The 22,771-nt window shown below is 43.6% G+C and overlaps 1 protein-coding gene across 1 annotated transcript in view; it reads right to left on the bottom strand.

Annotated features, from left to right (window-relative positions):
* smyd3 (SET and MYND domain containing 3) overlaps positions 1 to 22,771 on the bottom strand; it is a 145,384-nt gene that overhangs the window by 15,335 nt on the left and 107,278 nt on the right. The window contains exons 6-10 of the mRNA XM_048974553.1: positions 21,647 to 21,714; positions 12,565 to 12,667; positions 11,593 to 11,703; positions 2,788 to 2,875; positions 1,836 to 2,010 (exon numbers count right to left, since the gene is read on the bottom strand). Coding sequence (XP_048830510.1) covers positions 1,836 to 2,010; positions 2,788 to 2,875; positions 11,593 to 11,703; positions 12,565 to 12,667; positions 21,647 to 21,714 — 545 coding nt within the window. The remainder of the gene's footprint in view (positions 1 to 1,835; positions 2,011 to 2,787; positions 2,876 to 11,592; positions 11,704 to 12,564; positions 12,668 to 21,646; positions 21,715 to 22,771) is intronic.

Here is a 22,771-nt window from a genome sequence, read left to right on the forward strand (position 1 = left end):
AGACGGTAAATCTTGTTACTTTTACGCGATGAGTTTAACAGCAAACCAATTTTCACACTTGACCTTTTTATACTGCTGGATATTGATACAAAGTGAGGTGCTTTTCTCTATGGCAAAACTGCAGAGGACCTTGTAGACGCGAACTGATGATCATTTGATCACAAAACCAGGTTCACGACGACTATAGCATGAGGCTCCCGAATCACATCAGCACCGTATTGGGACCGAGAATACAGAAGCTATATTGTGTGCGAAGGCGAAATGCCAATAAATTGCTCAGTGGGAAAAACCATGAATGTCCACCTTTGGGTGAATTGGAAGCACCGGATCTTCGCCTTTTTTATGGCGTATTGAGCTCTGTGTGAGCTGGAAGGCAGTAATCTCTTTGTATTTACCCTGAAGGAATGTACTGCATTATTCTCCATCCGGCGATAAAGGAGACCTCTCAAAACTACTTTCCAGAAGCAACTAATTTCTTTCCAAATGAAAAAGGACGAACGTTGCGCCAGGAACTGGTCTTTCACTTCCACATTTTCCATAATGATAAAAACACTCATTGTTAGATCAGAGGGACACGAAGGCCGGCTTCTCTTCGACAATGAGAGCCAGGCAATCTCGAGTTCCTCATGCTATCAATGAATTCTTCATGAAATGACTGCATCTGTGGGAGAAACTGAAGAGTGGCTGGGAAGGACCAGGAGATAAATGAGCTTGATACCATACAAAACAACGTCTCTACGAAACGTTATGTCTACTTATGTCTTTTTCATACTCCAAGTTCTGTGAATCCCACGCAAGGTTTTAAAGTCTTTGAATTAATTCCACATGAATGAAGACAAGTGACAACGGAAAATTTTAGAAAGCTGAGCAAAAACGGAGAGAAGAAATTGTAGTAATATTTTCTAGGGCACAACTGTGGTTCATTTCTGGAGATATTTAACTGGCAGAGACTAAAAAACAAAAATCAAAAACATACGTTCTTTTGTTCTGGTGTCAGTTTACTTGGAAAAATAATGTTACATTAAAGCAGTAAATCAGAAAATCTGGCTTTCAAGTAACTTGGACTGTAATCTGAGAGAGAGAGAGAGAGACAATTGCAAAATTTAATGTGAATGCTGTGTGCCAGTGAGTTTGCAACATTAAGACTGCAACGCTTTAGCCAAGATCTGAAAAAAAATCATCCAAACGCACAAGCGCACCAAGGTACTTGCAAACAAAGCCAATTCTGCAGTAAGGCCTGGAAGCCCAGCTCTCACTTCGCACCTCGTTTGCGGTGTTCACAAATCACCAACAGGAGGCGGGATCAGTCCTAATTAAAAGCAGAGCCCATAACAAGGTGCATCATGGGATTCCCATTCCGGCCAGACACAGCTTCAACATGGATACTTGCTCTACTCGCAAAAAGGCGGTTTTCCAAAAAGATATTTGTTCCCCTGTTGCGCCTCCTTCATAACAGTAAGTTTAAATAAAAATACCTCCCATACAGACAAATTCAAAAACTCCAGAGAATGAATTTCAGAGTAAAAATGCTTGAAAATGGTACTAAAGAAAATGAAAGCAGGTTGTGAAATGACAATTGGAAACATCCGTATGCTGACATAAAAAAATGGCAAATGATTAGATTACTCACCAGACTAACAAATTGTAAAAGTATATGTAATATGTTCATTCATATACTCTTTTATAACATTGTTTTACACAGAAACTCAGTGCTGGATAAATGGTTCTAAGATGAATGGATAGCTTTTATTAAAATCCTCTAATTTGGCATGTTTCTAAAGTGAAGACAGAGCATTGGCCCTCTGAAGGTGGGAGGAGACATGCTCTGCACTCACCTGTACGGCTGCAGGGTCCTACTGCCGTAAACTAAAGCCTTTTCCCATTGTCCCAAGTTGATGCAGGCGTCCTGAGCCAGTTCCAGTAGCCTGAACGCGTATATGTTACTGTCTGGGACAGCGTCACCGTTGCCGTCTAAGAGACCCTGGCAGTGCTCCAGCATTGGCTCCCACTCTGTTATTAGAAGCAGTTAAAGATATTACTTGAAAAGAAGAGGGAAGATCAGAAGAACAAGTCCAAATGTTTTCATAAGACACTACAGCTAGAGGGCATTAAACCCGAGCTGGAAGAAGTCATTTGTTTGTGTTGTCAATTCTTTTTGGTCTTGGAAAACAATTCAGGACTTGAAAAAGGCAGCACTTAAAGATGTTATGGGTTTTCTGTGTCAGCTGATGGGTGGACACTTTGAATTGGGGCATCTTCTCCCTTCTCCCAATGTGTTTTTACGTCATTTGAGCCCCGCAGCCCGAGGCTAACGGACTAGGGCCAGGAACCTGCCGCGGTGGTCCGGGTTTCAGCAGTGGCACTGTGAGACTTGGCAGGGGCACCGTCTGAAAACATCTGCACATGCCAAGCTGTCGCCTTCCTCTTTGAGAAGAACGCATTTGGAGCCCATTACATACCGGTTGCCAAACTGAAGATGCACAGTTTGGGATATTTATACTGTGATGCTAAGTCGGATAAGCACTTTTGGAAAATGGACTGATGGAGGGATGGATATTCTGAGATATTCAGTAGTGAGGATCCAGAGTAAATAGGTTAAGAGTATGAACTGTCCAAGGCTAATCGCTCATTCTACATGGAGCGGAACAGTGCTGGTCCTTTCAGCTCTTGGTGAGGCTCTAACTGCATTTCTCCTTTTTTGTATCTGTGAACCAAGAATGAGACTTGCCAATAAGAAGATGGCGGACATTTTCGTACCATGTAGCTCAGTAAATATAAAAAGGATACGCTGCTGGTCCTGGAGCTCCTCAATGCGGGGGAGGGCATCTCGCTGGGTCCTCCAGACCCCCCTATCTCCCGCCAGCATGTCTACGTCCTGTTCAATATACATCGAGAAACAAGTAAACAACTAGCCCACAACCAAAAGAATCAAGTAGTGAAAACTCCCTCCCAACCACACTTGGCTAATTACTAATCCTGTCATAAAATTAGCAGTAAACACATTTTTTTTGGTTATATAGTGACAGGCTACCACAGCAAATCAAATTGAATCTCTTTTAATGAACACTGAAAACTTTTAAATATTTTAAATTAAACATAAATATGATATAATTAATACGTATTCAGTATATTGTCACTAAATATGTATACAAACAATTGTTGTATCTATACTTATTATTAGTTCATTGAAATGTAACCTCGTTGTAAGACGAGAAGCATTTGCTTTGTGAAAACTGACACTCATTGTTACAGATAGACTATTGTATGTCATCGCGGTTTACAATACAAAGAGATTTCACACACAAGCCCAAACATTCTATTGTAGTTATGGTGTGTAATGATAAGTCCTGGAAGTCTGTGAATACCTTCAGTATTTTAACCAGTATTTTAAATGTCAAAACATTTCTTTTGCAGATTTAAAGGCAAATCCTTTTGTTCTGAGTGATGCAGCCGAACTGTCATACTACTGTAAATGTACCCTCCACTCTTCAGAATCTTTTATACACCTTTGTGTCAACAGTCAAAGTAGGCCATGGCAGAGCAGTGGAGTTTTCCAGCCAGTCACTGTAAACATGTAACAGGCTCTTGTTGAGAGTGTGCTTCATTTCTCAACTGTGTGAGCTAGGAAAGGAAATTTCAAAATGTGCAACATCACTAGCAGAGTTCGAAAACAAATAACTGCAAAATGAGTGTTAATTACATCATTTACCCTTAGTGGTTTATTTTATGCACAAATCCACTGAGACAGATCTTTCGATTCGTTATTGTCATGTCTGAACCTACTGTAATATATAGTTAATAAACCAACTGGTTGCTTGACAATGCACTGCAGATAAAAATTCATGTGCAAAAAGCCATTTGTTCTGAGTGTGCAAGATATCAATCTAGTAGATATGTACTGGTCTTTGAGACTAGGAGACATGTCTGTGCACCACCGCACTGTGATTTAAGCTGGGAGTTTTCGACTGTGATTCTTGGGCATTTCACGTGCTGCTGCATGTTGACAGTGCAGGTGACGCTGTACAGAAAGGTTAACTCCATGTTTCGGTGCAGCCTTTGAGAGATTATGACTCCAGTTACTGTGACAAATTCTAGGTCTTTCACTTGAACATAAGTGAACTGAAAGGTGAAGACCTGAGAGGACAGACTGAAATCTCGATGCACATTTTCAGCTCAAGACAGCTAATGGCATTTTCCTCAGGCTAATAGCAGTCGGGGCTTTGCGGTTAAAAATTTATTCATTTATGGTGTATGTTATTAATGTTCGACACTGACTTGTATGCGTCTTCTCAAGTTTTTCCCATGGCTTGAATTAAGGCAGGGTATTAAGCAAAGTCAGTTCGTTTTAACCAAGCAGAACAGCAAATTTCCAAAATTCACTCATTACATTTTTTGTTGTTGCTGCTATTGAGATCAGACTGTCAGTGACTTAAAGTCAGGCTTCCTGATCATATGTTACAGAACCGGGAAGCGAAACTCACTCAGCTCCTCAAAAGAACTTTTGCTACATTTCCAAAACTCACTAAATCCACAGAAGCTCTCTCGAAAACGCATTCTGTGGACCGAGTGAGTCTTGGAAATTTGCTCTTCAATTATTTAAAGGAGAGACTCATACAATAACACCTGGGTGCTACTTTCCTGCAAACTGTCAGTCAGCCGGTAACAAATTTCAAGTGCAAAAGCAGAAGGTATCTATGAAAGATGAGTCACTTAATATTTGTTTTGCCCTGTTGTCACGGTGAAAAGCTGTTGTGTTGCTTGCTGTGTTTCTGTCAAAGAGACATGATATGAGTTTGGGTCCCCGAGAGACTGGAGTTGAACAGATTCTTGTCAGAATGTGAATGCACAGGAGGACGGAACTATGCTGAGACATCAAGAGCTCAGTGACGTCAAACACATGGCCCGCTCTCATACCTCACACCGCACAACTCCGGGAAGAGATGACATCACCAGCATTCTTTTCCAAAATCAATTCCCAAGATGTTCAATAAAAAGCCCACAGCTATAACAATACAAAGCATTAATTTGAATGCGTATTACTTGAAGACAACCATCATTAACAGGATTTATCGGGCGAGAAAATTAAGTTTCCATTTTTAAGTTCTAAAGCCCATTTAAAAAACTATTTCACGGTTTAAGTGTGGAAAGTACGAGTTTCTATAAGCTGTAATTGATAAATGTCAGCCGGGAAGCAGATAAAACAGCCAAGTAAAATGGATGTGACATTTATCAGATAATTATTAGGAACTAAAAAAATAATTTTAACATGTGGCAGAGTATTGTTATATCTGAGTTCTGCATTTTAACATTCACATATTATTTTCAATAGCAGATGTTTTAATCCAAAGCAACATACATTTTGAGAAAACAGGATCAAAACAGTCCATGGAGCAATTGCTGGTTAAAGGGCCCAAAGGTTAATACGGTGAGCTGACTGTGACCCCACCCCTCCCCCCCAGGGCCACACTCCACCTCCCCAGACAGAAAAGGGTCCCACCAGTGTGATTGTAAAACTGACGTATATTTGGACATTCATGTACACATCCTGCGTATACAATCCCAGCCGTAGATAAGGCATGTGTTTACTGGGCATGTCTGTTTGGATTTTGTTCAACGAACTGACAAGCTTCTGACGAACACAGGCGAACGGATGATAAAATGCATCTCGGGCTTCTTCAGAGAGAACAAGGCATTATTTAATGCTACATTTAGAACCAAACTGCCAAATCAAAAAGCAGCATCAGACCTATTGAGAACGATAGTTTAGGCAAATGTGATGTTTTTCAGAGCAATCGATGATGCATGCCATCAAGGCCAGCTTTAATCGACCTAACCCTCCTTAAGATGTCTTCTTTATAAGACCATGCAAGCACTTAAAGACGTCCATTTCTGTGTGGTGCTGTGGAAAAATTATCTTATCTCCTCCCTCTGCGCATGTCTGACATTTTAATTACTTGCCCTTACATCGAATCCCATTTTGCTTCCTTAGCAGCTCTCTACGGCCACTAAATGGCCCCGGAGTATAAAATTATACCTCCGTTTGTGCTTCATGCAAGACAAAATGAGCGGTGTGCTATTCACTGCTGTCGCCAATGACGACGTAATTTCCTTTTGAACAAAATATAAAAACGAGCAATTATGTCTGTTAATACATTTTTAACTGGTTCATTTTGTTAACCTATAGAATAACTTGTTACATAACATTACTAATAATAAAAACCATTTTCTCCCTGCTATATGCTAACAGAATATATGCAATGAAAGTTCAAAGTGAGTACTATGAAATATCACTCATACCTGTAAGTAGATATTAACAATAGTTATTATGCTTGTTTTACAGAATTACTGACATTTTTTTTAAAGCTGATCGGAAACACACTCTGCTGGTGACTTTAGTATGGATAATGCAAAATTATTCACAAAATGTTTAACAGGAAATCTGGTAATGCTACAGAGGATTATTAAAACAACAACGCCCTTGTTAGCCCTTTTTCAGATCATTCCGGTAAAATAGATCAACTCACAGCCGTCCATCTGTTTCCAATAGCTTAATGTTCTAGTGGTTTAATGAAAATAATGTAAGGGTCATTTTTAAATGGTGCATGTATACCATTAGATTTCAAAGTACCGGTATAGGCAGGACCATATGGGCTGGGACTGTTTGGCGTTTGTGATCCAAAGCGATCCCCTGCATCCCACAATGTCAGATTTGTTCCCTGCTGCTTGGGGGTGTTTTCAAGGGCAACATCGCTCCAAATCACGGCATGATGTCAACGGGTGGGAAGCGCAAGACACAGAGTCACCCCTCTTGCACAGACACCCCCGCTACCCGACTTCTATTCCATTCCTACGGTGAATCTGCGGGGTAGGGTCTGTCTGCGGCTCCATCTGTTTTTAACACAAACAGGAACAATTTGGTATACAGTTCCTGCGGAGAAATCCCAAGCCCTCGATTACATCATTCCCGAGGGGCCCTGCTGGTAACGCGGCCTCCTTTCGCACCCGTGGTCAACTGCTGAGGGGGGGAAGGTGCCACGGATCGCCCATTTGCCCCAGTCGGCAGAGGAGGCCACGGACCGTGCGAGAACGTGAGCGTTTGCTGAAGAATGGCGGCGGCTTTGTCGGCCGAGCCCACGCACAATGGGCCTGAACCCGGGATGCTGCATATGGATGAAAGACAGGCTGGAACCGTCTTCCCAGAACAGGAATTATAGCCTAAAGCTCAGACCTACGGTGCAGCTAACAGGCTGAGTTATCAGCATTGGAAGCAGTGGTGCTCCCTCTCTGGCTGTTGGTGGTAATGCAGTGTCAGAATATTGTAGTACAGCGTGTTCATAGTTTCCAAAGAAACACATAGTATTATGTTAAATCTGCTATGTTGGCTATCGGCATTTTAGGCCGCAGATCATGTTGCTGATCCAGTGAGAGTGGTCATAGCCAGCCTATGTGTTTATGTTCGTCATCTTATTTTTAGCTTTTGAAAGCTACCGTAGATACAAAAAAAGCTCAGCGAAGTCTATAACACCGAGATATCGCCTGTATTTACCACTGCCCTAAGCATGTCCTTCTACAGGAGAGCTTCCCAAACAACTAATTCAGAGATACACATATTGAAATCAACTACATGTGATTGCAGCTATCGATCCTCCTCGCTGTGGTGTTATTTCGAGATGTTAGATAACAGGTGAACCATTAATATGTCTGCTGTGTGATTTATCGGCTATTTGGGGAAGGGTATTTCCCTGCAGTGTAACACAGAACTGTCCATCATCACTACCCCAATACCACTTCCATCCTCATCAAACCACATGTTGATTATTCTGACAGAATAACCCCTCCCCCATCTCCGACCTGCCCGGTGCATCAGCAATAACCCCCGAAGCAGTATGGGAAGCAGGCTTCTAAGGAATGTTCGCTTCATTTTTCAGCGTCGGCTGAGTAGCCTATGAGTGAACGCTTTGCCTGAATCAAATCACCATTCAGACACATTGCGTCCATGTGTGAAGTGGAAAGATATGCGATCTACATCCATCCAAAAGCCAGCAAATGCACAGACGCATGCAGCGCTGCTATAAATCCTGCTTTCCTGAAGAAACATACATGTGACAGATCTCTGTGATACTGCTTGGAAACAAAAAAAGTTCCCCTTAGGGATCAATAAAGATTACTGCTTACCAGAGGTGGCTACAAGGCCGCTGTTGTGAGATATGAGATGCTGTTGATATCTCTGCTTTGTTGTGGAAATTCTCATTAGATCTTTAAAAATGCATTATATGAAGGAGGACTGGATGCAAGCCCAATAAAGTATATTAGTAGGAGTGCTACCCACTTGTTATAAGCGTCCTTAGTTTAGTAAACGCTGCTCTCCAGCATTCTCCATAGCACTTATGATAAGCCAGACCCTAAGGGAGTAGACTTGGGTAGAGATGGAATCTCAACAAATATTGCAGGAGTAGCATAAATGTTAGAAGGGCCGGAGGTTTGGGGCGGATTGGTCCCTACAATGTTGAAACCAAACCTACACCCGTGTGTGACCTTGCTCATTCCACCAGCAGATCCTCCCCACCATCCAAAAAAAAAAAAACGGCCACTTAGAACACGCCTGGTCGTGAGGGACCTGATCCCTGGTACTTGTCATCAGCTCGGTGATTGTTTCTGAGACGCAAGTCTTCACACATCCTTTGCTGCAATTATCCCTTTGTCATCGCCTGTCTCAGGACAAGCTGCGAAGTGGCTGCGCACAACGAAGCGCATTGTTTCTGCAGCGCACTTAAACCTCAGCTGTGCCCGCAGAATTACATGATGCGGCGGAATGCACGGCTAACTAATGGACGGGTGACATAAGCTAGTTGGCCAGCAGACAGGGAAACAAATGACATCACTGGTGTTGAAGACGTGATAAAAGCACGTTCATCACTGCTGGAGACTTTGGAGTCACTGGCGATGCGCAGGAAATGCAAGTGGCAAGAAAAGAACAAAGGAAGATCTAAAAAAAAATCTGAAAAGTAAAAAATGCGCAAGAGGAAAATGTAAAAACAAACAAAAACAGCGTCTTTCTGTCATTTTGTTATAAAGCAGCTCTCAAAACAGAGAGATCAAAATCAAGAATACTGATTTAGCAATTCCATACAAAAAACATAAAATGCATCATTAATAAAATTCAGTTAAAAAAAATATAATAGTATATATACATACGCATTTTGTTTGTTTTTATATGTTCTTATTGGGAAAATGTTTCAGTTTTTACATTTCAGTTATTTTGTTAGCAATTTTAATTACTGTAATGAGAAAACCATTCCCAACTAACACAATAAAAATATATATATTATAAATAACGTACACATAGATACTAGAAATTTATAAAGAATAACACAGAGCTTGATTTGAAGTTTACTTTACAAAATCATAAACGCTACGTTTTAATTAAAATCTGTTCAGTTACAAAGCCCCTTACAATGTTTCTCAGCTGGAGAGGAGAGGAAATATCCCAGAAAATGTTATTCATGTACATCGGGAATGCTCATTCCCATTAATAATGAACCAGTTCCTCACGCTTTATTTCGGCATCTTAGACAACATCTTGGGAAATAACGTAAAATAAAAAGATGAGGACATCCTAATTAAAATGCCTGTATTGAGTCAATATCAAAATTTAATACTGGATTTATTTGCTTAATTATCATAAAATGAACAGCAGCACATTCTGAGATTCCAGGCTTTGTTTTAAACATCTCAATCGCCACTGCAGTCCACTTAACTAGTGAAGGTCCGTTTTAGTTTAATGGATCTAATGTGTAGTTCTCCCGAGTCCTGGATTTAATTCTGGAAAGCAGAAAGGACTTAAGTGCTACTTACATCACTAGTGTACAACCTAGGTGTGCAAAGCACTTCTTGCACAAGTGCAAAGTGCAGTAACCACTTCAAATTCGAGAGGTTTGTGTTTTGAAGATAACCCAAATGTGAAAATTTGCAAATAATACTTGTGCCCCCCTAACCTCAACCCATAACAGTCTGCTAGCCTGAATGATAACTTACAAAATCTATTAGCAATGATGAACACAGCTGCTCATTCCTCTCAGTCTACAGTACCTGACTCAGCCACTACCATCCTCAGACAGGGAAGATCTACTCCAGTTTGAAGCTACTCAACCGCTCTTGCATACGGGCATAATTCACGCCTCTTCATATGCCCTTCACTGATTGCATGTTACCAGTCATGGGACCAGAAAACGCTCACAAATGACCTTTGTCATCCTAAATGCTCAATTTTTTTTTATCCTACATATTCCAGGATGGAACCCCTTTTGAATATATCACACAAAAAAATCAATATGACTTTGGCATTTTGAATGAATGAATGTTACCTTTATATAGCGCTTTTAAAGACACCCAAAGGGCTTTACAGAACCAATGGGGAGCCACTTCAACCACCACCACTGTGTAGCCCCCACCTGGATGATGTCATGGCAGGCGTTCTGTGCCAGTAAGCTCACCAGACAGTAGCTAAGCTGGTGAAGGGCCAGGAGAGAATTCACCAGTTAGATACAGGGGATGATTAGGAGGCCAGATTTAAAAGGGCTACAGTGGGCAATTTTAGCCAGGAGATCGGGCTACCACCCCCTACTCTTCCAAAGGATGCCCAGGGAGCCTTTATGATCTCAGAGAGTCAATTACTTTGTTAACTGACAGTCAATTACTATGTTAACATTCTGCTACTCTGAGTCCAGGCCTTGAACCACTTCTGTCACTGAACTAAGCGTACTGTATGGCACTTGAGGGCGAGGACTTCACTCGCAGAAACAGCAGAGAAAGCAGCTGAAAAATGTTAAATAATGTTTCTCTTAATTGTTGTAAGCTCAGCATTGTTCATTTGAAAAGTAACACACACTGCTGTCACTTTCTAAATGTCATCTCTGCTGAATACAGTCTTAAAACAACTTTGAATGATGAAAATATCAAAAAAAGGTTAAGAAATATGACTTTGTCCAAAATGAGATACAAGCACGAATTAGACATCAGGCAGCGTCCATCGAGCAATTGGGGTTAAGGGCTTTGCTCTAAGGCCCAACACTGAAAACACTCTAGCAGCCGTGGGATTTGACCCTCTGACCATCCGACTACAGTACGAACCCACAGAGTTACACACTACTTCTAACTGCACTTACTGCAACCACTTTCCTGGAAAGGCAACACGATCCAGTAAGAAACACACAAAAAAACAATATATGCAAGCAGAGAACGGCACACATTTTTGTCTGGGAATGTCAGAAGGGTCCTGCTTTATGGCACATGGGGGGGGGGGGGGTGCTGGTGAAATGCGCAGGAGATAATGCGAAATAACCAAGAGGCTGCTGCAGGGGACGTGCATGGCGCTGATGGAGGGAAGATGGGGGAGGTGAGTGGAGAGGTTATGTACATATAAAGATAAGAATAAGGAAATACCTAGACATAGCAAAGGGTGGAGATAAAGAATAAAAGGTGGGGTGAGGTGACATCGAGATGATGTGCTAACGGCAGAGATACGGCACAGCAGAGTGACGGCCGGTAAGATAAGGGTTGGGCTGGAGGGTCCTGCCCATCCCACGCGCTCACCTTGTCCGCCGAGGTGCAGCAGGGACACTGACATCGGAAGTGGTACTGATCCCAAAGCTGTCGCCGCCTCTCCTCGCTGGGCATCCGCGTGTCTATGTAGCTGATGGTGAGCTGGGTCAGGACAGGCGGCAGACAGGGATCAGTGGAGGCGACACACATGACATGGATGCCCGCGCCCCCACGACCTCAGAGATGGTCGGCTGTGGCTAGACGCAGTAGCCCAGGGCCCCAGGAGTTACCCGCCTTGTGGAAGAACTGCAATGGCAGTTTTCTTGGTAGGCAGGCCTCCCAGGTAAAGCTTTTCCTGAGGCCCCTCAGCAGGCCAGCCCTAATCTCGAGTACTTTCAAACACCCCGTTTTAGATTTGAGAGACCGTCGACATGTCAGCATTTCAGCTCGAGGCAGCATGAACAGTTACAGGAACAGCGGATACAGGAAAACAGCCATGAGGAGGCCTACTCCAAAAAGCTGGATGACATGAATGCGCTAAAAGGTCAAACTCACGAGAAAAGTCATTTATACCTATTATATAGCAATTAATTTATCGTACATATGTCGTGTTTATTGTGTGACTGTTTTGTGGTTGTTAAACCCACTGTACTTAATCCTGCTGTGGAAAAATAATGTGGTAAAGCTAGGATTTACTATATGTAAGTGTCATTTCCTGCTTCTGTACCTGTCGATATACCTCCTGTGTGTTAAAAAGATGGATTAACATTGGTGACCATAAATATGAAATCCCACATCACATCCTGCAATCTGTATGCAATAAGCACAAGGAAAATATTTCCTGTTTCTCGCCATCCTTTGCAGGTGTCACCTTTCATCTGTATTAACTAGGTTAATAGAACTTCATTCACTTCATCTAGCGCATTTTCTACCATCTCTGCTGCCCCGTCTCAGCTAGAAATAAGTTATGGATCAAGCTCATTAAAAGTGAACCGTAATTATTGGTCACAATTTGTCGGTTACCTCCTCAAGGGCTGGGATGTCCTGGATGGCTTGCAGACAGAGTTTGGTTCCTTGAAAGATCATCACACAGTTGGGCCTGCAGTCATGGTTCAGCAGGGACATGCTGAGAGGGAAGGAGATACGGATGTGATGAAGATAAGAATGATGTGAGTCGGCAGAGCTTTGTAATTATATGTACAGGTGGGTGGGTGGTGCACTGACGCCTTACAGATTGACAGTGCTGTCGATATCACTTTGGATGCTTTATCTACATGAGTATAATTTCCATTGATAGACAATTTTGACACAAACACATAGACATACACAGAGAGACAGACAGACAGAGAAACACAGACAGACAGACAAATGTATTACCGATAACGGATACTCAGTAATGTCTAAGAACTATTTTCGTATTCATACATTACTGAAGTGAAGTTTGTTGATTCAAAATGTCTGAGAGGAAAGACTAATTAAAATGAGATCCCATATTTGGGAGTAAATATGTATATCAATAAAATACTGGGCCCTTTGCAATGGCAGGTTTCTCCATGTAGAAGTTACAGCCATTTGATTTAATTGTAAATTGATCTCGCATCTGCAGAACGTATTCATCATAGTAATGGTTATGAATAGGGATTCTGCGTTTTGGCCTCCAGCATTCGTCATCTGCAATAATTGTTATTCTTCTGCATAAACTGTCATGTCGTGTTTGGCAAAGAGTCCAATACAATTAACCTGAACAGTTACTATGAATTTCACATAGACTAAGGCGAAAGGTGTTTATTTCCACATCATAATCAAAATACAAAACCTCTCTCTCTGGCTGCGAGGTTACTGCCCTTACAAGTAAAAGCTTCCTTATAATCCAAAATATACTCTCTGACTGATGTTACACTGGTTTTTTTTACTCTGTCTGGGAGACTCGCTTCAGGCAAGATGGCAAACGGAACCGCATGACATGGAGATGAGTGGAAGAAAGAGGGATTTCATACGGGCACAGGAGCTGAGCCAGATTTAACAAAACGACGGGGAAGAACAAAAACAGCACAGCTGTGTCAGTATCAGCACAAGGGGAAAAGGGGCGTCGGGACTGAGGAGGAGAGAGAGGAAAAGGGGCGTCGGGACTGAGGAGGAAAGAGGGGAAAAGGGGCGTCGGGACTGAGGAGGAAAGAGGGGAAAAGGGGAGTCGAGACTGAGGAGGAAAGAGGGGAAAAGGGGCGTCGGGACTGAGGAGGAGAGAGAGGAAAAGGGGCGTCGGGACTGAGGAGGAAAGAGGGGAAAAGGGGCGTCGGGACTGAGGAGGAAAGAGGGGAAAAGGGGTGTCGGGACTGAGGAGGAAAGAGGGGAAAAGGGGAGTCGAGACTGAGGAGGAAAGAGGGGAAAAGGGGCGTCGGGACTGAGGAGGAAAGAGGGGAAAAGGGGCGTCGGGACTGAGGAGGAAAGAGGGGAAAAGGGGCGTCGGGACTGAGGAGGAAAGAGGGGAAAAGGGGCGTCGGGACTGAGGAGGAAAGAGGGGAAAAGGGGCGTCGGGACTGAGGAGGAAAGAGGGGAAAAGGGGCGTCGGGACTGAGGAGGAAAGAGGGGAAAAGGGGCGTCGGGACTGAGGAGGAAAGAGGGGAAAAGGGGCGTCGGGACTGAGGAGGAAAGAGGGGAAAAGGGGCGTCGGGACTGAGGAGGAAAGAGGGGAAAAGGGGCGTCGGGACTGAGGAGGAAAGAGGGGAAAAGGGGCGTCGGGACTGAGGAGGAAAGAGGGGAAAAGGGGCGTCGGGACTGAGGAGGAAAGAGAGGAAAAGGGGCGTCGGGACTGAGGAGGAAAGAGAAAAAGGGGAGTCGGGACTGAGGAGGAAAGAGAGGAAAAGGGGCGTCGGGACTGAGGAGGAAAGAGAAAAAGGGGAGTCGGGACTGAGGAGGAAAGAGAGGAAAAGGGGCGTCGGGACTGAGGAGGAAAGAGGGGAAAAGGGGCGTCGGGACTGAGGAGGAAAGAGAGGAAAAGGGGCGTCGGGACTGAGGAGGAAAGAGAGGAAAAGGGGCGTCGGGACTGAGGAGGAAAGAGGAAAAGGGGTTTCGGGACTGAGGAGGAAAGAGAGGAAAAGGGGCGTCGGGACTGAGGAGGAAAGAGAGGAAAAGGGGCGTCGGGACTGAGGAGGAAAGAGGAAAAGGGGTTTCGGGACTGAGGAGGAAAGAGAGGAAAAGGGGCTTCGGGACTGAGGAGGAAAGAGAGGAAAAGGGGCTTCGGGACTGAGGAGGAAAGAGGGGAAAAGGGGCGTCGGGACTGAGGAGGAAAGAGAGGAAAAGGGGTTTCGGGACTGAGGAGGAAAGAGAGGAAAAGGGGTTTCGGGACTGAGGAGGAAAGAGGAAAAGGGGCGTCGGGACTGAGGAGGAAAGAGGAAAAGGGGCGTCGGGACTGAGGAGGAAAGAGGGGAAAAGGGGCGTCGGGACTGAGGAGGAAAGAGAGGAAAAGGGGCGTCGGGACTGAGGAGGAAAGAGAGGAAAAGGGGTTTCGGGACTGAGGAGGAAAGAGGAAAAGGGGCGTCGGGACTGAGGAGGAAAGAGGAAAAGGGGCGTCGGGACTGAGGAGGAAAGTGGAAAAGGGGCGTCGGGACTGAGGAGGAAAGAGAGGAAAAGGGGCGTCGGGACTGAGGAGGAAAGAGAGGAAAAGGGGTTTCGGGACTGAGGAGGAAAGAGGAAAAGGGGCGTCGGGACTGAGGAGGAAAGAGGAAAAGGGGCGTCGGGACTGAGGAGGAAAGAGGAAAAGGGGCGTCGGGACTGAGGAGGAAAGAGGAAAAGGGGTGTCGGGACTGAGGAGGAAAGAGGGGAAAAGGGGCGTCGGGACTGAGGAGGAAAGAGAGGAAAAGGGGTTTCGGGACTGAGGAGGAAAGAGGAAAAGGGGCGTCGGGACTGAGGAGGAAAGAGGAAAAGGGGCGTCGGGACTGAGGAGGAAAGAGGGGAAAAGGGGCGTCGGGACTGAGGAGGAAAGAGAGGAAAAGGGGTTTCGGGACTGAGGAGGAAAGAGAGGAAAAGGGGTTTCGGGACTGAGGAGGAAAGAGGAAAAGGGGCGTCGGGACTGAGGAGGAAAGAGGGGAAAAGGGGCGTCGGGACTGAGGAGGAAAGAGAGGAAAAGGGGCGTCGGGACTGAGGAGGAAAGAGGAAAAGGGGTTTCGGGACTGAGGAGGAAAGAGGAAAAGGGGCGTCGGGACTGAGGAGGAAAGAGGGGAAAAGGGGCGTCGGGACTGAGGAGGAAAGAGAGGAAAAGGGGCGTCGGGACTGAGGAGGAAAGAGGGGAAAAGGGGCGTCGGGACTGAGGAGGAAAGAGGGGAAAAGGGGCGTCGGGACTGAGGAGGAAAGAGAGGAAAAGGGGTTTCGGGACTGAGGAGGAAAGAGGAAAAGGGGCGTCGGGACTGAGGAGGAAAGAGAAAAAGGGGCGTCGGGACTGAGGAGGAAAGACAGAACATAATCTTACGTGTCTGCTAATAAGATGCAGGTGCAGCGAATACATGGCGTTATATAAAACCATTTTTTTTTTTTAAATCAGTGGATCTGTTAATGGTTACAAAAGACCAGCAATTTTTTAGTTATTGTTGGAAAGCTTTAAAAATCCTCAACATGAGATAAGCAATAACACACAAAGTGAAACACACATCACAGCCAACAACAACAGACCGCAAGGAGCCAGGAAATCATTCTGCTATTATGTGAAGTGTAATAATACTTAAAATATCTCTAATTACATTTATCTGAATTTTGAAAGAACGCGAATGGGCCCGAACATCCCTAAGGCTTTTGTGGGCTGCACGTAGCATGTTGTGCTTTTGTTTGCACCCTCGTTTTGAGTGACTTCCAGAACACATTCCTCTCATGAAGGCCACCAGCTTTCCACACAGCGGCGACCTCTTCGCTCCAGCGGATGCACAAAGACAATAGCTTGGCATGACTTTTTTTTTTCCCTCAAAAACTTGAATAAATCCAATACAAAAATTACTGATTATGTTCAAGCAAAAGACAAAAGGCAAGATGCGTCAGTTTTTCTCTCCATGACAATGATAAACTGTAAAATAATAATAATAATAATAATAATAATAATGATAATAATGATAAAGATACATTTCTAAAGCATTTTTCATTAAAAGAAAAACAAAAGCAGAAAAATATAATATAACAGGTAGGCTAAATGCTGAAAAAATAAAGACAGAAAGTGCACATAAAACATATGAAATATGTTAGAAAAATGTCAGTCACATGGCATGGTGACTGAGATGACTGAGGAAGTATCAGGCTCCATCTCCAAACATGCCCTTTGCAGGCCTGAATGAAGGATCAATTTCATTACAAAATCAAGTCCAGTCAACTAATCGATGCAATTCACAAAATAAGTCATGAGTCTTCTGTTATAGAGGATTCATCTGCAGGGTTATACCATCCTCTTTTGAGTGGAGTGGCTCTCATCCTCAGGACATTATCATATCATTCTCATTTTAGTGGTATTAAACCATCGGACAGGCAATTAATAAAACACAAAATAGTCGGTAAGACATAGCTTAGTCACTATGACTTGAATTTAAACTACCAAAAGCACAGACAGGAACATTATTTTCCCAGCTTTCTGTGCTATTTTTAGTAATTAAACAGGAAAACTTGTTGACTTAACTCTGATCTTATTTTAATGCTTCGGAAGTAATTCTCCAGGCTTTGCCAACAAATGATTCCTGTTTGTCACGGTCTACTTGACATCCAGTATTACAGATGAACTGTTCCCCCGTCAGATTGACCAGCAGCAGCCCACCCCTAACGTCTGTTAAATAAAAGCTGCCTTCTCATGGGAAAATCAGCATGGATCCAATGATCATTCATAAAGGTTTGAACACAATGTCTACAGCACTACCTCACGGTATTATTTCTAAGACGAAAAACAATTTGCCCAATAATTACAGCTACAATGAAAACAGCAATTGCACTTTGCGGCATCGATCTCTCTTTTGAAATGTTTGCTGAACTTAATCCAGTGGCTCAGGACCACAGATCACGCTGTTTGTCGTCATCGGTCATGGCCCAGTGACAATCAGGAGATCATGCCAGTGCAATGGCCCACACAATGAGAATAAGTTCCATTTCCCTGAAACTGGTATTGGTGGATATGGTACGCTCAGGTGTGAGCATACATTCTGAGATGTTTTTAAAATCTTTTGACTATAATATACTTTAAAGTGAATATGTTTTCTCAATTATCTTGATTTCTGTGGAAAAAAAAACGCAGAAACGACAACTTGAATCACACGTCTCTTAAAACATTTCCAAGGATACATAAGTGCACTTATTTATGACTGGTCATACAACAGGGAGCAAAACCCCACAGAACATTTACACAAATACAAATTAAAATGATGGTACAAATTCTAGATACTTTTCATACATGCGTTGTGTTGCTTATTGTGCAAAACGTTCAAAACCAACATGCCAGTACATGTGCTGAATTAAAAAGTGATATTTAAATGGGAGAAAAGGGGAAAAAAAATTATAAAGGAAAATAAGGGAAAGGCGGTACGGACTTGCTGGGAAAAATCCCCTGTCTTTTACTGTCTGCTGCAAACCAGTAGCGGCACCAGCTGTTGCTAGGCAACCCAAAATATCAATAGGCAAGGCAGACGACTCTGTGTCGTCCCATCTTTTATTAATGCCCGTAAATAGCTGTGGCAAACCAAACTTCTCAACAAGACAGGGCCATTGTATATCACAGCGCTTGACGAGCCAGACCTCAAAGCAGGAGTTCACCTGACTTTAATTACTGTCTTCATCTCCTGCGCTTTAACATTCTGTCTGCATATCATATGTATATATAAATAGTTATATACTTTGCCCTTTACCTTAATATTTTTATCTACAGTGGATATATCATCTACCGTTCTGTTATTTTTTTGTTTTTATTTCCGTTTTCGCAGCATCAAGAGGAGTAAACAAACCAAGAATCTCATTGTGCAGACACAATGACAGTAAATTGCTTGAATTGTGATACATTCACTACTCAGATCTTTCCTTTACAATTCAAGTAACAGAGCACAAACACAACTGAAACGCGCTCAGATCGCATGCGGACTTCTGGAGATTTCTGCCATTTCAGTGAGCTGGGGGAGAGCAGGATAATGGCCGGCCCGGCAGGTTCACAAGGGCTTAGCCAAGCCATCGGCGACATGCTCCCTTACACTGCAAACCAACGCATCCGGGCTCTGTCCTCCGCCTGGCACCATGAGGGGGTGGGGGGGGGGGGGTCGGGAAAAACACAGACGCTGACAGCTCAAATCCCTCGTATTCACCAGAAGCAAACCACAGGGATTAGGGAGGATACTGCGATGCGAGAAAACAAGCAGGGCTCCGAGGTTAATGAGGGTGATGGAAACGCGGACGTCCTTCCGGAACCCAGGCGGGACAGACCGGCACTCTAACCGGGATCAGTGTGGGACGGAAGGATTCGCAAGGCTTCCTGGGCTGTGCTGAGACATTTGAAAAGTAAAGCATTTTAGTTTCCTCTCTGCAAATTAAAAACATCGGCCCCAGAAGAAGATCGACCCAGTACTATCAGAGAACATTCAAGGATACCTAACACTCTGAATATTCAAAATGGGTATATTAATGATAAGTACAAAGCAGAGGGATGTACAGAGCAGTATGCAGCAGTGGGGGCAGCTGTACCCTGGCACATTCAGGGGGTCCAGCACTTACATGGACCTTGGTATCAGAAATGGATTGATTGCTGAATTGCAGTAGATTTGCTTTCGATCTTCTATCCAGACTGGATTTAAACATTACAGAGTGTTCTCTCCTGGCTTATCAGCACAGAAGCTACATGCAAGACCGACCCACTGTGCATTTTCAATGAGCCAATCATGGCCATGGAGATAAGCACAGAGGTGAGGCAGAAGCCGGGCTGGATGTCACACCAGCCACAAGAACAAATGCACAAAGGGACAGATGCACGTTTACCTGGGTGATTTAGTCATCGGCTCACCCTGCATGTGAACCGAGTGTTTGGATCGACAGAGAATAACCCACAACTTAATGAAGGCTGACCTGCTGCTCGGATTTGAATTCGCAGCAACCAAAAACAAAACAAAAGCAAGCAAAGCATCGAACAAAAACCTTGACGTTCGTAATTTAACTGAGTCAGCCGTTCATGCTGCCCTGACCCTCGCGTCCCCATTCTCTTCAAAAACCGATACATTACGAGAAAGTGCTCTTATACGATCATTTGTCCGTGAGCAGAGCTGACGTCAATCCCAAAGCGCTGGGCTGTAGCTCTTGCAGCTAATGACCGCGCTGTAGATGGCCTGGCCAGATTAACCTTGGGACGTTCCCCTATGAGGGATGGCAGGCATTAATGCAGCGGCACAGACGTCTAGAACTTTCTCTGTCGCTGCCTATAAAACATAATAATACTCACAAGGGGACAACGATGGGAAAGAGTCATGCAGAGTTCAGCCACAGGGGCGGGGTGGGGTAACGGTCCCCTCCCTGTCTGCATCTCCTCCCTTCAGAGACCCTGGGCCAGCCGGCTCCATCGCTCTCAGTCTATGCCCTAGTTTCTCATCATTAAGGTTTATTAAGGCCTCCGCCAAGCAGAGAAAGACGCCGCAAAGGAGGATCTATTAGGCAGTGTCTGGGATTCAGGTAAGGGCTACTGAGAGGTTAGGAGCCTTGACAGAGACGGAACTTTTTAAGAGAGTAATTATGACGTCTCCTTGCTTTCTTTTGTGTGCCAAATCAAGACTGGTCCCCGGAACAGATATCAGGCAGAAGTTGAAGTAAAATAAGAAGACGACAAAAAAAAAAACATTAGTATAGCTTTGGGATTCTTATCATTCAGCACCCATTCTGGGTTGGAATGATGCATTTATATACTTTCTGCTCTACAGTCAGATGACTGACACACCCTCTGTTACACCCCAAACGCTGTACTCACCACATCAGCTTGATTCTTTTAAAATTATACATGCAAGCAACGTGTGAAAAGTCAGTTTGATCGTCGCAGAAGTTTATATGATAACATCCATGCACAGTTGAATAGGAGATTCACATTATTTTCAAGTGCAACTTTTTCAACTGAAAAACTGAACACACAGAGGCTTAGTGGGTAGCAGTGGGGATTTGCATGTCCAGTACTGTGGGTTAGATTGCTGCACCGATTGTGGTGAGTGTGTGTGTGTTCGTGTGTGTGAACTACATGTCCTTCTGCGTTTGAGAGAGTTTCCTCTAAATACTCCAATTTTTGCACTCAGTCCAAAGATAGAGACCAGTCCACATAATCCTCTCTCTCTAGCCCCAGCGACTGCTGTCTGGGTTCGGCGACCATCCACACTGTCACCCTACAAAGGACATGCATTTATGGAAAATGGATAGATGGACATTGAAAAACTACTGCATCGTGCTCGTGAATCGTTCTTCATGTCACCCTCATTTTTTTCCCATGACAGCACCAGTTAAGGTCACACACACACACTCTCCACTCACTCGCTTTCTAAACACATTTATCATGCTTGTGCACTATACGAGAAAACCTTCCTTCAGAACGCAGTGAAAAATGCCAGCGTATCTTCATCACAGACTGATAGGTTATAAAGGGATGTAGAATACTACATATTATATATCTGACATGGTCCAGACTTCCCCCAAACTCAATACACCTAGTGGGGGTGGATGCTGACTATGTCAGAAGTCACACAAAGGAGCCCCGACCATCGCAGTGACTCTCCCATAAAACCAATCCTCAGGTATGTTTAGCTGCTCTACAAACAGACAGATTTCTGACAGATTTGGCCCTTTTACTATTGTATTTACAACCCACAGATTGGCGGTTTATGGAGTAGAACTCGGCATAGGGAGAGGCTGTTTGACTCTGGCTGAAGGGACTTTTCTCAGTTAATTAAACAAAATTCATTAAGCAGAAACTGCACTAAACAGAAGTTGCATCATTAAAGAGGTTTAAAGCTCAGGGAATCAAAGATTCTGAAAATAAAGAGAAGCAATGATGAAAACCGCTTATCTTTCAAAACGTCCATATGTTGGGCCAACTGTGACGTAAAGCATATTTTTCTACGCAGCTAGATGAACGTACCTGAGGTAGAGACCCACACCAACTTCCTGCAGCTCTCCGTCACTGATAGTGAAGCTGTTACAGGTGACCTGGATGAGACAAAACACATCACACTTTTCATTTGTTTCATGGTACTACAGGGGCACTGAGTACAGAAACACCACCACCCTCTTCTAATTAATTAAGTACAGCTCTGGAAAAAATTAAGAACCCACAGCAAATTTTTTTGTTTCACTCATTTCTCAGTTTATGGGTGTGTGTGAATAACACATATGTTTTTGTAAACTGCAGCCTGGTTCTTCTCTGTTTCTCATTCATGAAGAGCTTCTTCCTTGCTTTATGGGACTTCAGTCCTGCTTCTATGAGCCTGACATGAACTGTCCTAGCAGTGCACTTCACACCTGCACTTAATGTTTCCCATTCTTTCTGAAGGTCACTTGATGTCATTTTGCGATTCATGACAAACTGTCTGATAAGTTAACGGTCATCTCTGGCATTAGAAAGTCGCTTCTGCCCTTTACCTGGCTGGTTTTAGTCACTGCCAGTGTCTCCTGCTTCACTTTGTTGTTGTGTGCTGCTGTCTTAGAAACTTTGAGCCTGGAGGAAACCTGCTGCTCAGTGTAGCCTTCAGCAGAATCGGAATTAAATCAGGATTTAAAAATGCAGATTGTTAAGAGAGTGGTCTCATTTTTTACAGAACTGTATTTGCAAATACTGAGAATGAACCTTAAAATGCACAAATCTTCACTGAAGAATGCTGTAGTATTAGCATCGTGCAATATCTCCCCAATACAGGGTTATTATGACAGTGACACTGCGATGCCAACTTTAATGGCCTTAGCCGCGTCACTGAACTGATTTTATACTGATATAGTTTCCAGTGTATCACTGGCAGGCATTTTGACAGTGTAACCACGGTGACAATTTTGAAAATTGTATTTATGAATTTGATATCTTAGAAAAGATCATTATTTTATTTATTATTTCATTTGTTTTTTAACAACACAGTAACCTGATAACTATAAAGGGTTATTGTGGTGTTTTAGGGTTCAGTGTGAAGGGAGTGGAGTCACATTTTCAGCCTAGGGTAAATAACAAATAAGACGTTTAAAATCTGATTTCCTAGACTTCACAAGCACACAGGCT

Source organism: Brienomyrus brachyistius, chromosome 14 (assembly GCF_023856365.1).
Source record: "Brienomyrus brachyistius isolate T26 chromosome 14, BBRACH_0.4, whole genome shotgun sequence".
NCBI lineage: Eukaryota > Metazoa > Chordata > Actinopteri > Osteoglossiformes > Mormyridae > Brienomyrus > Brienomyrus brachyistius.